The following is a 14,875-nucleotide window of genomic DNA, read 5'->3' as shown; positions in this document are numbered from 1 at the left end:
ACCCCCACCCCTCAGGACTCATTTCATGAGCAAAGAGACTCAGCCCAAATTCTGGCATCCTTCTCAGTAGTGGAAGCTTACCTCGAGCCCTTTCTCACCAGTCCCCCCCAAGGTGCTTCAGCTGTCCCCTGAAGCAGGGAGCACGGTCACCTGGGTAGCTGGGCAGGAGTACGAGGTCAGCTGTGTGTCGGGGGACGCGAAGCCAGCACCCGATATCACCTTCCTGCAGAGTAAGTGTGGGCAGATGGGTGAAGACAGCATGAAGCCCCTGGAGTGGGGAGGGGCATGTGTTCCAGCCTAATCCCCTTTTAGGGTCCCCAGAAAATCAGTCATCCCTGAGATGGGAACCCGGGAGCAGGCACAGGGAGGTGCCGCGACCAGTGTGAGGTCTGCTGGGTGGGCGAGGGTCACCAGGAACCCCCAGGACTGCTGCTCTGGGACTCAGGAAGTGCCGGAGACTCAGACAGATATGGGAGGGGGCAGTGTTGTCATGAGGAAGTGAGGTGATGGTGGGGGGTGTGTGTGAAACAACCCAGCAGGGAAGTGAGGAAGAGAGGCCCAGGACTTAGGCCTGAAGACTCTCCTATAGTAAGTTCTGAATGGGTGGAAGGGACAGAGCTGGTGCCCCAGGCCCCTTTCCTTCATCACCTTCCCACCATGTCCACCCAGAAGCCTTCTAGCCATGCTGCCCAGATCTACCCTGGGGGAAGCTGGCACCCCTCCAGCCCTCTTGTTGCCCTAAGGTGGACAAACAATTCCGGACATCTCTACGAACGTGAACGAAGGGTCCCAGGAGAAACTCTTCATCACCGAGGCTACAGCCAGGTGTGGGAGCTGGAACACCTTCCCCTCCCCTCCACCCCTAATTACCCTCTGAGATTCAGACATCAAAACTGGGGCCAGGGGCCAGTAGATGGTGTAGTGGTTATGTTGCTGGACTCTCACTCCACTGCAGTTCGAGTCCTGCACCTGGTAGCTTGAAACTCACACTGGGTGTATGCGCATGTGTGCCCCAAATCCCGAGAGAAGCATGGAGGAGAAGGGATTGCGGCATGGCCATCCCCCCTGGAGGACGATTTTTCACTTTCCCTCTCTCTGTCTCTCTCTTTTCTGACGAGGGCATGCGCTCTATGGCAGAAACCTAAAAACAAACAAAAGCAAAAAACTAGGGTCAGGTATGGATTTTTCACCCTGACCCTGAAAACTCCTTCATGAGGACTCTAATTCCAGAACATTGAGCACAAACATTTTGGCCAGCAGTGGGCCTCTAGGCCCAAGTACCACAGTTGATCTCTACCGCGGAACTCCAGGACCCAGAGGAAGCTTTGTGGAGACTTAGGCCAGGTGTAAGGATCTGAGAGCCCCACCTTTTTTTTTTTTTTTTTAAAGAATTATTTTATTATTTATTTATTTATTTTAATTTGACCAGAGAGAGAGAGAGAAAGTGAGAAAGCAAGCCACCAGGTCCGGGACTGGAACCATGGTTGGCCATGTGGGAGTCCAGTGCCCTCAACCACCACGCCATCTGCTGGCCCCTGGGAGTCCCACCTTTTTACCTTAAATTCCTAAATTTCAGATGATGACTCTGACCCCTGAACCCCAAATTCCCACCCTAGGGTGATACCCCAGAGCTCAGATAATGGGCAGTTGCTGGTCTGTGAGGGGTCCAGCCCAGCTTTGGACACCCCCATCAAGGCCTCCTTTACCATGGACATTCTGTGTAAGTCGTGGGTACCGAGAATGGGGAGCAGGAACTGGGGGTCCGGAGAGATCACTGGGATTATGGAAAATTCTGGCACTCAAAGGAGAAACATGGGAAAGAAAGATTACAGGGCCTGGAAAGAATGGACAGGCTCTCTGGGCCCCCTGAGTGACTGCTGTGTCCCAGTTCCCCCAGGACCTCCTATCATCGAGTGGCCAGGTCTGGACGAAGGGCATGTGCGGGCGGGGGAAAGCTTGGAGCTGCCCTGTGTGGCCCGAGGAGGCAACCCGCCAGCCACGCTGCAGTGGTTGAAGGTGAGGGCAGGGTAGGCATGGGGGTCGGGAGAAGGTAGGAGGCCAGGAGCTGGCCTTGAGCTGGTTAGGCCTGTCCTTGCCTCCAGAATGGCCAGCCCATGTCCACCACGTGGGGCACGGAGCACATCCAGGCAGTGGCCCGCAGCGTGCTGGTGATGACAGTGCAGCCAGAGGACCACAGAGCGCGGCTCAGCTGTGAGGCCCACAACAGTGTATCTACGGGGCCCCAGGAACGCAGCATCACGCTACAGGTCACCTGTGAGTCCTGGCACCAGCTGCCCCTCATCAACTCATGCCCCATTAGTGTGTGTCCCTAAATGATGCCTATCTGACACTAGAGAACTCATCATCTGTCCCCCTTCCCCTTTCTTTCTGTCTGGCTGAGCTGGTCTGTGAGGAATCCAGATGACCCTAGTGGCTCTCCTCTGTCCGTCCATCCCTGCAGTTCCCCCCAGTGCCATTACCATCTTGGGATCTGCATCCCAGTCTGAGAATAAGAACGTGACGCTCTCCTGTGTCTCCAAGTCCAGTCGCCCACGGGTCCTACTGCGATGGTGGCTGGGCTGGCGGCCACTGCAGCCTACGGAGGAGACAGTTATGGATGTGAGGAGGGAACCAAGCTCCTGGGTCTGAGTGAGGAGTGGGCTGAGGGCACAACTTTGGGAGCTGGGAGAGGAGGGGTCTGGCAGCCTGGAAGCACTGGTCCTTAAGGAGCACGCCCCGGGGTCTGCTACTCCTGGACCTGATGGAGAAGCGGGTAGAGATACTTCACGTGTCCCTCCTGTGATCTGGGGTGGACTCAGGCCTCTGGTGCCCCAGGCCCCAGATCTGAAGCTTGATCCCTTCCAGGGCCTGCATGGAGGCCACATCTCTATGTCTAATCTGACATTCCTGGCGCGGCGTGAGGACAATGGTCTAACTCTCACCTGTGAGGCTTTCAGTGAGGCTTTTGCCAAGGAGACCTTTAAGAAATCACTCACCTTAAATGTGAAATGTGAGCCCCTGTCCATCTGTCCCTGGCCTGGGAATGCCCCCAGGCCTCAGAACCCTACTCCCAGGTCCAGCCCAGAGGGAAAAAACCTCCCCTCTTTCCTCTCCCTCCAGATCCTGCCCAGAAGCTGTGGATTGAGGGACCCCCAAAGGGGCAGCACGTCCGGGCTGGGACCCGGGTGAGGCTGGTGTGTTTGGCCATCGGAGGCAACCCAGACCCCTCCCTCACCTGGTATAAGGTTGGTGCCAAGCCAGGACTATGGGGTGGTGGTCAGAAATGCAGGGAAGGGCATGGCCCCTGCTCGCCTTCAGAATCTTGGAAAAATCTGAATTTCTTGAAAAATACTGGAGATTCTGAGTTTGGGCGGGAAATTGAAAAAGACAAAAATGCCACAAGAATGAATTGGAACCCCAGGAAAATTCTGGGAATTCCGGAGAAACAACGAACATTCTAGAATAAATGAAGGAATTCTGGGTCAAGATTGGGAATTAAAGAGAAAAAGCAATACATTTCCATTAAAATTAAAGGAGGCCTAGTCACTTAGCCTAGCAGTTAAGGAAGTCAGATCCCACGTGGTAGACCGTGGTTTTTTTTTTTTTTTTTTTTGACAGGTTTTTGCTATAGGGTGCGTGCGCTCGCCAGACAGACAGAGAGAGACAGAGAGACAGAAAGCCAGAAATCACCCCCCGGGGGGGATGGTCACGCCACAATCCCTTCTCCTCCATTCTCCTCTCGGGATCTTGGGCACGCACGCACACGCGCCCGGTGTGAGTTTAAGCCACCGGGTCCAGGACTCGAACTGCGGTCGACTACGTGGGAGTCCAGCGACATAGCCATTACGTTAACTGCTGGCCCCTAGACTGTGGTTTGAATCCTGGTCCCAGAGACTTGAAAAATATATGGGGTGCATGTGTACCCCAAATCCCCACAGGATGGAGAAATGGAGAGGGCAGTATGGTGTGAACACACCCAATTGGGCGGTGCTTTTTCTCTCTGGCAGTTGTCCCTGCCCTGCCTCACACCTCTGGCAGTTAAGGAAAAAGGGAAAAGACAATGGAATTATTATTATTATTTTTTTAGAGGTTTTTTTTTTTTTTTTTGCTATAGGGTGCGTGCACTTGCCACAGACAGAGAGAGACATAGAGACAGAAAGCGAGAAATCACCCCCCAGGGGGGATGGTCACGCCGCAATCCCTTCTCCTCCATTTTCCTCTCGGGATCTTGGGCACGCACGTACATGCGCCCGGCGTGAGTTCTAAGCCACCGGGTCCGGGACGTGAACCGCGGTCGACTATGTGGGAGTCCAGCGACATAGCCATTACGCTAACTGCTGGTTCCCAGACAAGGAATTATTAATACATTTTAATTGGATGGAATTCTGTGGCTATATGAATTTTGATAATACAGCAGGTTCTCATAAAAGACTGTATTTAGGGCCAGCCTGGTGGCCTAGAGGGTAAGTGAGCCAAATCTCAGCCGGCCGACTGGTCAGAGTCCTGGCCTGGCGGCTTGTGTGCATGACCACCACCCACAGGAGGGTGTTTTCTCTCCCTCTCTGCCTTTCTCTAAAGGTAAGTGCAACTGACCTCTTAGCAATTTAAATAATAATAAGGAAAATAAGACTAGTAGAGGAAGATCCAGAATTATGGGAAGACACTAGAATTGGGAGAAAGGTCAAAGAAAATCTTTCGTGGAAGTGGGGATTTTGAGAAAAAAATAACCAAAGCATTAAAAAAAATGAGTAAATACCTATTAAAACCTATTTAATGACTACAGTAAGCTATACAGCCCCAGCGAGGTGCTGCTTTATAGTGTGTTCACGTTACTTACTGAGTGAGGTTTATGCCTAAAGTCAGACATGCATTCATAAATATGTATTTATCACCTGTGCTTGCAATGGAAAGTCTTTAATTAACATCTTTAGTGAATCAATAAAATGTGAAAAAAAAGGCATGAAAAACAACTGTACGCATCAGAGACAGTGGGAATTGACAGAGGGTGAGAGGTAGGGAATCAAGGGGGGGAAAGTAAAATATATAAGAAATAAGAAATAGAAAATGATTTGTTGATGATACCATGTATGGTAATATCCTTGATTGAGCCGATACACAATGTATACTGGATGGAAAATCTCGTTTTGTATACTGTACTGATGTACAGTGAATAATTGTTAATTAATAAGTTACTTGAAAAGTGAAACAGTCTGAACAAGTCTTGGGATTTCAAGAAAGTTTTCTGACATCTGGTTTTGGTTAATATAGTAGGAATGAATTTTGAGGCCTGAGGTTGAAGGTGGGCAGGGGAACCAGGAGGGCAAGCAGAGGGGCAGGGGCACAGGCCGATGAGGGAATCAGATCGCCAAAACCACAGTACGCTTGGGCTCTGGGAGGGCAGGAGAGTCTCCAGGGTGGGGCTGCTCAGTTCCAATCCTCTCACCTTTACTCCAGATGCAGCCACTGGTTTTGATGTCTCATTTTTATCTTTTTAAGAATTATTTTATTTAAGTTTTTTTATTTACTTATTTTAATGAGAGAGAGTGAGGAGAGAGAGAGAGAGAGAGAGAGAGAGAGAGCTAAAGCAAGCCGTCAGATCCGGGACTCGAACCGTGGTCACCAACTATGTGGGAGTTCAGCACCCTTTACCACCACGCCACCTGCGGCCCCTGGAATGCCTTCTTACAACAAAGGCCGTGTGTGGACCGGCGGTGATCAACCCCATGAGGGTATCTCAGGGCTGGGAGAGAAGGGGCAGAGCCACTTGCGGTCCTTCAGACTGTCTCGGCCCCCAGGACTCTCGCACCGTAGGCAACCCCAGGAGCCGCGGCGGATGCGGCTCGGCAGTGTGGAAAAGTCTGGGAGCACGTTCTCCCGCGAGCTGGTGCTGATCACAGGCCCGTCGGACAACAAGGCCCAGTTCACATGCAAGGACGGCCAGCTCAGCGCGTCCACTCATCTCGTGGTGCAGTGTGAGCGCGCGGCCGGGGCGGCTGGGAGGGCTGGGTGGCACCGGGACACAGGCAGAGCCGCAAGGCGGCGTGGATGCGGAGAAGCTAGGACCCGAACATTTTGGTCTGCGAAGCTAGGACCCGAACGCTTTGGTCTGGGGATGAAAGACCGGGAGGCGTCTGGGGCCTAGGTGAGGCAGAAACAGACCAGGCCGCCCCTTCACCTCTGAACCTCGCTCCTCTGATCCTCTAAGTTCCTCCAACTAACGTGACGATTCTGGCCAACGCGTCGGCGCTGCGCCCAGGGGACGCCTTAAACTTGACCTGCTTCAGCATTAGCAGCAACCCGCCGGTCAACCTGACCTGGGACAAGGAGGGGGAGAGGTGAGCGTGTGAAAGGTCCCGCCATGTCCCCCCTTCAGTCTGTGTCTTCCTTCGGCGCTACCTGCTGTCCTGCGCCGTAACCCTCTGGTCTCCCACTCTGGTCCCGCCCGGACACCACCCCTGGGGGACCTCACCATCCCTGCTTGATCTGCAGGCTGGAAGACGTGGCTGCACTGCCCCAGAGAGCCCCTTTCAAAGGCTTCGCCGCTGCCAGGAGCGTCCTTCTGCTAGTGTCATCCCGTGACCATGGCCACCGTGTGACCTGCCGTGCCCACAGCCCCCAGCTCCGCGAAACCCTGAGTGCCTTCTATCGCCTCAACGTGCTTTGTATGTGCGCGCCTGGAGCCCTCTGGAGCCCTACCCCACACTGCCCTTGACCCCTGTCCCGAACCTTGATAGTTCCTGACCTTTCCTCTGATCCCTGGCCCCACACTAACTCCTGTCCTGCCCAACCCCCCTCTTACCTTTGCCCTCTATCCCAACCCCTGTTCATCCTGATCCCTCTACCCTCAAACCTTACCCTGACCTCTACCCTTTGCAGAATCTGGATCTTAAACTTCTACCCCAACCCTACCCTTGAACTCAGCTAGGAACTTGTTACCTTGTCCTCAACCTTAAATGGGGTCGTGACCCCAACTTTAACTTGTGCTTGATCTCAAATCTATCCCTGATCCCAACCCTAACAACCATCTTGACGTCCTGTGGTGCCCCTCCCAAGACCCTCCAGAGTTCCTGGGGGAGCAGGTGCTGGTGGTGACCGCGGTGGAGCAGGGCGAGGTGCTGCTGCCGGTGTCCGTGTCCGCCAACCCCGCTCCCGACGCCTTCAACTGGACCTTCCGTGGCTATCGCCTCAGCCCAGGTACGGGAAGTGGGCAAGTCCCCCGGGGGCAGGACTGCTGGCCAGACTCCTTACTCTGATCTTCTCCAGCTGGCGGTCCCCGGCATCGTATTCTGCCTGATGGAGCTCTGCGGCTTTGGAATGTGACCCGAGCAGACGACGGCCTCTATCAATTGCACTGCCAGAACTCGGAGGGCACCGCGGAAGCACTCGTGCGGCTCCATGTGCACTGTGAGCTCCCTCAGCACCCTGAGAAACCGGGAGCCCCGCCCACCGAGGAAACCACACCCACCCAGAGACTTCTGTCCACTGTGGAGTCTCCACCTTGGGGAAGCTCTTGCCAGGCAGGGATATTACCCCCACCCCTATGAGATCACCACATCCTCTGGGAAACCCTTGCTCACTAGAGAAAGCCAATGTGGAATCTACCCAGAGATGCCCTCACCACCACCACCAAAGACGTTTCCAGTCAGAAAGTCAAGTCCACTATGGAAGGCCCCACCCAATCCTGGAAAACCGTTTGCACTTCCCATCACAGAGGCACAGTAGAGAATGGGGACAACTTCACTCCCCCTGAGACGGTTCCTCCAAGTGCTCCTCCTAAAGGGCAGACTGTACTCACATTCCTAACTTTACTGGGCACCTCTAACACACTCCTCCCACCTGAGGCCCTCTCCCACAATGTCTTGTCTGGGCCAAAATGCCTTTCCCAAGCCCCTGCCTCCCACCAGATGCACCCACCATCCGCGCCCTTCAGGACCCTACTGAGGTGAATGTCGGGGGTTCTGTGGACATAGTCTGCACAGTTGACGCCAATCCTATCCTCCCAGGGATGTTCAACTGGGAGAGGCTGGTGAGGACTCAGTCTTGGGTGAATGGAGTTGGGGCTAAGTTTGTAAATGGCAGATGAATGGATGGATGAGTGGATAGACAGATGAGTGGGTAAGTGGGTGGATAGATGGATTGACCGGTAGGAGGGTAGATGAACAGGTGGATGGATAAATGAATGGAAGAACAGATGAACAAGTAAAAGAATAGATAAATGCATGGGTGATTGAGAATAATGAGTGGTTAGATTAGATTAGAGGGCGGCTAGATGGATACACCATCAGTGGCAAGATGTTTATGGAAAGATGATGGAAGCATCAATGGATGGATGAATGGGTGGTTGGATGGATGAATGGATGGATGATGGAGGAAGGGAGGGAGGAAATGATAGGTAGATCAATGAGATATGGATGAATAGGATAAATGGATGAACACATGTATGTATTTATGGGTGTGTGCATATATGAGTGAATAGACAGGGTGAATGAGTGGAGAGCTGCAAGGGTGGATAGATGTCTACATAGAAGGAAGACAGCTAGGTGGATGAATAAATGGGTGTATGGATGAATGGATGGAAGGACAAATGGATGGATATGTAGATGGTTAAATGAATGAATGGATTGATGGGTGGATGGTTAGATGGATAAATGTGTGAGGTGAGTAGCTGGCTGGATTGGTGAATAGTTGGACTGGATAAGTGGATGGATGACAGAAGAATTTTTTTCTTTGAAGTCTCTATGAAGGGTGATAATGACTGGAAGAATGAAACTACAGAAGGGAAATGGTTTTAGATCTGGGACCAGATTGGGGGGACCAATTCCTGAGTGTTGGGCCTCTAGGGTGAAGAGGAGGAGGAGGACCAGAGCCTGGATGATATGGAGAAGATATCAAAGGGATCTACAGGGCGTCTGCGGGTTCACCATGCCACAGTGGCCCAGGCTGGTGCTTACCAGTGCATTGTGGACAACGGGGTGGCACCTCCAGCTCGAGGGCTGGTCCGTCTCGTTGTCAGATGTGGGTAACACAAATCCCTGACTTCAAGGCCTACCACCAAACCTACAGCTCTCATGTTCTCCCATATACCTTATGTTGATTCCCCCTGCCCCTCCTAGATGCCCCCCAGGTGGAACATCCCACTCCCCTAACTAAGGTGGCAGCAGCTGGAGACAGTACCAGTTCGGCCACCCTTCACTGCCGTGCCCGAGGTGTCCCCAATGTAGTCTTCACTTGGACCAAAAATGGGCTCCCTCTGGATCCTGAGGATCCCAGGTGAGCTCTGTTCTGGTTTAGCAGTACTCCAGCCCCAACTCTGATCCCCCAGGCCCAATTCCTCTCCCTGAGTCTCTACCCCATTTCCGTCCAGGTACACAGAACACACATACCACCAAGGTGGGGTCCACAGCAGTCTCCTGACCATTGCCAACGTGTCTGCAGCCCAAGATTATGCACTCTTCACCTGTACAGCCACCAATCCCCTTGGCTCTGACCATACCAACATTCAACTCGTCAGCATTGGTATGGTGGGGAGGGGACTGTGAGGGTGTTGTGAGGGGTAGATGCTTCCTGGGTCAATTCCCAAGTTCCTGGTTTGCCACAGACTGGCAGTGTTTCTGAAATCTAACAAGTATTTATGAATGTGAGTGAGAATGGGAGTTTTCTTGTTCTGAAAGTTCTAATGGAGACTGGATCTTCAGGGAAACCCATAGCAAAGAATGACAACAAGCAACCAAAAATAAGTAAGTAAATAAATAAAAGACAGAAAAAGGAAGAAAGAAAAAAAAGAAAAGGAAAGAAAAAAAAAGAAGGAAAAAGATAAAGATGAGGACTTTTCGACTCAAGTAACTGAAAAGTAGATTTTAAAGAGTTATTGGATGTAGGTGCAACTGTCATTGAGACTCTCTCTCCTTTTCTTAAGCCTGGTTGTCTCTGTGTTGACTTTATTCTAAGGTTCTCTGTAGTCATCTGTTAGAGTTGTCAGAGGAGATAGAGTTCCTTCTTTTCTTAACAGTGGTATGAAGATAACTAAAATTAAATTTCATTGGCTCTGCTTGACTTCCAGTTTATCCCTGAACCAATGATATGGTCAGGGGAAGACAACACTCTAATTGGCCAGGCCTGGTCACATGTTCATTCTACTATGAATATTGTCATTTCCATCAGAAGCCTGTGGCCTGACAATGTGGGAGAGTAGTATTCTGAGGGAAATTCAGGGTATTGTAACCAGAAGGAAAAAGGAGAACAGATGTGAGATCAGCACAAAAAAACCATTATAGTCCATCCAAATTACTTGCAAATTCACCTACTCACGAACATTTATTTGCTGTACTAATATCAGTACTCATGGTGCAAGGACACATAAGAGTGGCAAAAAAATTGAGTCACCTGATGTGCACGTTCCTAGTTGATGTGGTGTGAAGGTGATGCTGTGTGTTGTTTCAACGTTAATCCTGTAAATAAGGGTCCCGTTGGTGGTTTGTTCAGTGCCATCTCTTTTGCATTTTCGTGCATTCTGTGAATGATTATGCTGTTTATGAGGGCCCCTAAGCACAGCCCTGAAATGGACCTAAGTGTGTTCTTAAGAGCAAGAAGATTATGGTGTACCTTATAGAGAAAATATCTGTGTTCTGTGAACTTTTCTCAGGTATGAATTATACTATTGTTGGTCATGAGTTTGATGAAAGTGGACCAACAGTATGTATTAAATAAGGAGTCTTGAAACAGAAATATACATAAAACAAATTTACATTTTTGTTTAAAAACTTTTAAAGTGTATTTCATTCATGAGTGTAAGAGACAGAAAGAGAGACAGCACCCCCAACGGGGTATCAATGTCACTATCCACTCCCAGCTTGAGCCAGCCCAGATCATGGGCACAAGGGTGCCTGGAATAGTACACAGGGAGATTTCTGGACACAAACCTGAAACTGCCTTGCAGAGGATTCCATTTTACAGCCACACCACTGTTTTGATTGGTTAATGAGAATGCTGACAAGAGATTTGAGGGAAACTAAGCTTGTGTTTCTCCTACAGGCAACAGTCTAGTATTTGCTAATTCAGTATTCACAGTAACTTTACAGAATGTAACTAGTGTGAATAATGAGAATGAGAATCAATTATATGTTTAAAATAAGTCTTAGTGGGGCTGGCAAGTGGCATGGTGGTTAAGGGCTCTGGACTCCCAAATGGCCGACTGTGGTTCTAGTCCTGGACCCGGTGACTTGCTTTCTCCCTCCCCCCCTTCTCCCTCTCTCTCCCTTTCTCTCCTTCTCTAGTCAAATTAAAATAAAATAAATAAAAATAAATAAAATTCAATAAAATAATAATAATAAAATAGTAAATCTTAGCAAAAGCATGGAAGTAATTTTCTAGAATCCTTTTGTATCCTCTCCTCCTCCCCAAAGGCCGTCCTGACCCCCCATCAGGATTGAAGGTTGTGAGCATGACCCCACACTCAATGGGGCTGGAATGGAAGCCTGGCTTTGATGGGGGATTGCCGCAGAGGTTCCGCATCAGGTGGGTCCCTGTCAAAGGAGAAAGGAATGGCAACCAGTGCTGCTTTCCTGAAGTGACTGTTCTCCCTGTCATGCAGGTATGAGGCTCTGGGGACTCCAGGGTTCCTGTATGTGGATGTCCTGCCGCCTCAGGCCACCACCTTTACGTTGACTGGGCTGCAGCCTTCTACACAATACAGGGTCTGGCTGCTGGCCAGCAATGCCCTGGGGGACAGTGGACTAGTTGACAAGGGGACTCAGCTCCTCATTATGACTCCAGGTAGGAGGAGAGTCTTGGATAGGTTTTAGATTCCTCAGAGGACTTATAGGATGGTATAGGGAAGTGGATACTATTATTTTTCCCCTTTATAGATGAAGAAACTGAGGCCCAGAGAAGTTAAGCAGATTTTCCAAGCTTATATAGCTAAGAAGAGAGAGATGAGATTGAAGCCCAGGCAGATAAACTACAGAGACCAACGTTTAGCCACTAAAGGAGACTATCTAAATGTGACTAATTACCAAGGGAAATTAAAAAACAGTTTGGATTGAATAGAAATGAAAACTTTGGGGCGCAGCTAAACCAGTGCTAAGGGGTAAATTTATAGCATTAAGTGCTTATATTCAAATTTTAAAAAGAAGGCCTAAAATGGATATTCTAAATTTCAATATTAAGAAATTAGAGAAATAAGAACAAATTCGGGGCCAGCAGGTGGCATGGTGGTTAAGGTGCTGGACTCCCATATTCTCGACCACAGTTTGAGTCCTAGACCTGGTAGCTTGCTTTCTCACATTTCCTTTCTCTCTCTCTGGTCAAATTAAAATAAACAATAATGTCAGGGGCCAGCAGGTTGTGTAGTGGTTGGGGCACTGGACTCCCACATAGCCAACCGCAGTTTGGCCCCTGGACCCAGCAGCTTGAAACTCATGCCAGGTGCTTGTGTGTGCATACCCAAAATCCCAGGAGGAGAATGGAGGAGAGAGGATTGCAGAGTGGACATCCCCCCAGGGGGATGATTTCTCACTTTTCCTCTCTTTGTGTCTGTCTCTCTCTTTCCAGTGAGTGCATGTTCCCTATGGCAAGGGAAAAAAAAAAAAACACTAAAAAAAAGCAATATGCCTAAGAAGCCATAAACCAGTTCCCATAAATATCAAAGTGATCTGAAAAGCTTAATAAGAGGCTGAAAAATATTTAAGGTTGTATCTCAGATTCTTAGTATTAATTCACAATCTCTCTATCTACTTCCCAGGCCTGGACCAGCCTTCTGGGGAACCTGAATACCAGGCGCCCACAGAGCAGCCTACAAGTGAGTCTTCAATTCCCTGAATCCCACTCCCTTTCTCTTAAAAGAGCACCTCTTGGTGGCTCACTCTATTTCCTCTGCCTCATGGCCACAGCCTCTTAAGACTTAGCTCTTGTGTCTGCAAACTTCCACCTATATCCTTAGCTTTTCCTCTTTTCTGGAGTGATATGCTTTCTATCTTCCTAATTTAGTTTATTTATTTTTTTAAAACTTTATTTATTTATTTCTTCCACAAGAGACAGAGAGCTGGGCAATCCCAACAAGGTCTTCATACTGTGAGCTAACAGCTGGTCTCAGCCAGCCTGAATCACAAGCATGTGCACACAATTGGTATACACAAGGAGGCCCCAGGAAGCAAACCGAGGACCTTTCCTATGTAGGACCAGTTGCATTACTGCTATGCCATCAGGTGGCCCCCTAATTTAGTTTAGTTCTGAAAAAATTAGCTCATCCCATGTCCTGTGAGGAACCTGTATCAGTTAGCTTTCGCTGAGTAACAAACCACCTCAAACACAAAGCAACACACATTATTCTCATGATTCTCTGAGTCTGACTGAACAGTTTTGATCTGGGTTGGCTTGAACCATCTCTAGAGCCAACTGGCAGTTTGACAACCACTGGTTGGTATAGAATGGCCTCTCCTCACATGTCTAATAGTCATCTGGCTTTTAGTGGGGACAATGGAGATAACCAGCTACATGTCTCTTTCTCTCTGGGCTTTTTCACATGGAGATGGTCACAGGGGTCCCATGAGCAGCAAGGAATGGCAAACTCCCATTTACTAGCACTGTTCAAGTTTTCGATTCCATCATGTTTAGTAGTGTCTCATTGGCCGAGGTAAGTCTTCAGGCTCAGCCCAGTCAGTATGAAAGAAGACTGTTCAGAGTACAGATGGGAGGTGAATTATGACCATTTTGCAAATGGTCCCCTTTGGGGACCCCACATGGAGCCCAGGTATAAAGTTGCAAGAGATAGAAGTTCACTATTGGTGGTACTAAAAAGAATTGCTTGACTCACGAATTAAAAAATTCCAAGTGTGGCTACGTGCTGGTGCTCAAAATGTTACCAGTAATCTGTCCCTCACTGTCCTTCAACTTTACCTTGTCTATGGTGGCTTTTTTCTCTGGTTCTTCCACCAAAAGAGCAAAGAAGCTTTCCCACACCTCCAGCTTTCATCCCACTTCTTGGCAACCTACGGAAGCATCCTAAAAGTTCTGGCGAGAAGTTACTTTGGGTCAAACACTTGTCTCTGGACTGATTGGGCCACATTTGAACTGTGTGTTCCTATGGAGTCTTACCTGAGCCATACAGGCTGAGAGTGGGAGAGTGTTTCCCTAAAGGACAATGAGTGCCCCTAATAGAATGTGCAGGAATGGATCCAGAGCAGATGTCTGCTTTAAGGGACTCAGTCTTGTCCTCAGGAGTATGTCAGAGGTGTCAGGCTGATATTGGCCGGGATGGAAGTTGGTGGAAAGAAGTAATCTGAGATGGGATTTAAAGAGTGAATAGAAGTTATACTTAGAAGAAAGACATATGAGGACAGATAGTTGACTAGTCCAAGGCTCAGAGGTGTGGATTCTGGAAACAGCCGTGGTTAGTTTTTATGGTAGAAGGTCCAATACTAGGATCCATGGCCGTGGACAAGGTCGGATATATGGGAAGAGACTGGATCACAGGAGGTCCTGAGTGGCCAACTAAGATGCCAAAGCTCCCTCCTGAGTTCATAATTGGGGCTCAGGCCAGAGTAGGACCACTGCTAATGGCTTGAGATGAGAAAGGAGCCACCTGGGACCAGCAGTCGGCATAATGGCTATGTTGCTGGACTCCCAAGCTGTTGACCGTGATTCGAGTCCTGGACCCAGTGGCTTACACTCCCGCCGGGCGCACGTGCGTATGTGCCCAAGATCCCGAGAGGAAGATGGAGGAGAAGGGATTGCGGCATGGCCATTCCCCCTGGGAAGTGATTTCTTGCTTTCTGTCTCTCTGTCTTTCTCTGTCTTTCTGGTGCGCGCACATGCCCTATAGCAAAAACCTCTCAAAAAAAAAAAAAAAAAAAAAAAAAAAAAAAAAAAAAGGAGAGGA

The 14,875-nt window shown here is 49.5% G+C and overlaps 1 protein-coding gene across 1 annotated transcript in view; it reads left to right on the top strand.

Annotated features, from left to right (window-relative positions):
- Window positions 1-14,875, top strand: part of NPHS1 (NPHS1 adhesion molecule, nephrin) — a 21,644-nt gene that overhangs the window by 686 nt on the left and 6,083 nt on the right. The window contains exons 4-23 of the mRNA XM_027769527.1: window positions 102-230; window positions 744-825; window positions 1,617-1,720; window positions 1,889-2,016; window positions 2,103-2,274; window positions 2,462-2,619; window positions 2,866-3,010; window positions 3,121-3,249; window positions 5,796-5,972; window positions 6,206-6,335; window positions 6,490-6,662; window positions 7,054-7,194; window positions 7,264-7,404; window positions 7,905-8,026; window positions 8,841-9,015; window positions 9,114-9,270; window positions 9,365-9,516; window positions 11,403-11,514; window positions 11,591-11,772; window positions 12,740-12,796. Coding sequence (XP_027625328.1) covers window positions 102-230; window positions 744-825; window positions 1,617-1,720; window positions 1,889-2,016; window positions 2,103-2,274; window positions 2,462-2,619; window positions 2,866-3,010; window positions 3,121-3,249; window positions 5,796-5,972; window positions 6,206-6,335; window positions 6,490-6,662; window positions 7,054-7,194; window positions 7,264-7,404; window positions 7,905-8,026; window positions 8,841-9,015; window positions 9,114-9,270; window positions 9,365-9,516; window positions 11,403-11,514; window positions 11,591-11,772; window positions 12,740-12,796 — 2,766 coding nt within the window. The remainder of the gene's footprint in view (window positions 1-101; window positions 231-743; window positions 826-1,616; window positions 1,721-1,888; window positions 2,017-2,102; window positions 2,275-2,461; window positions 2,620-2,865; window positions 3,011-3,120; window positions 3,250-5,795; window positions 5,973-6,205; window positions 6,336-6,489; window positions 6,663-7,053; window positions 7,195-7,263; window positions 7,405-7,904; window positions 8,027-8,840; window positions 9,016-9,113; window positions 9,271-9,364; window positions 9,517-11,402; window positions 11,515-11,590; window positions 11,773-12,739; window positions 12,797-14,875) is intronic.

This window comes from Tupaia chinensis, unplaced genomic scaffold (genome assembly GCF_000334495.1).
Source record: "Tupaia chinensis unplaced genomic scaffold, TupChi_1.0 Scaffold149922_1, whole genome shotgun sequence".
Classification (NCBI taxonomy): domain Eukaryota; kingdom Metazoa; phylum Chordata; class Mammalia; order Scandentia; family Tupaiidae; genus Tupaia; species Tupaia belangeri.
This window is presented reverse-complemented; position numbering and strand designations above follow the sequence as displayed.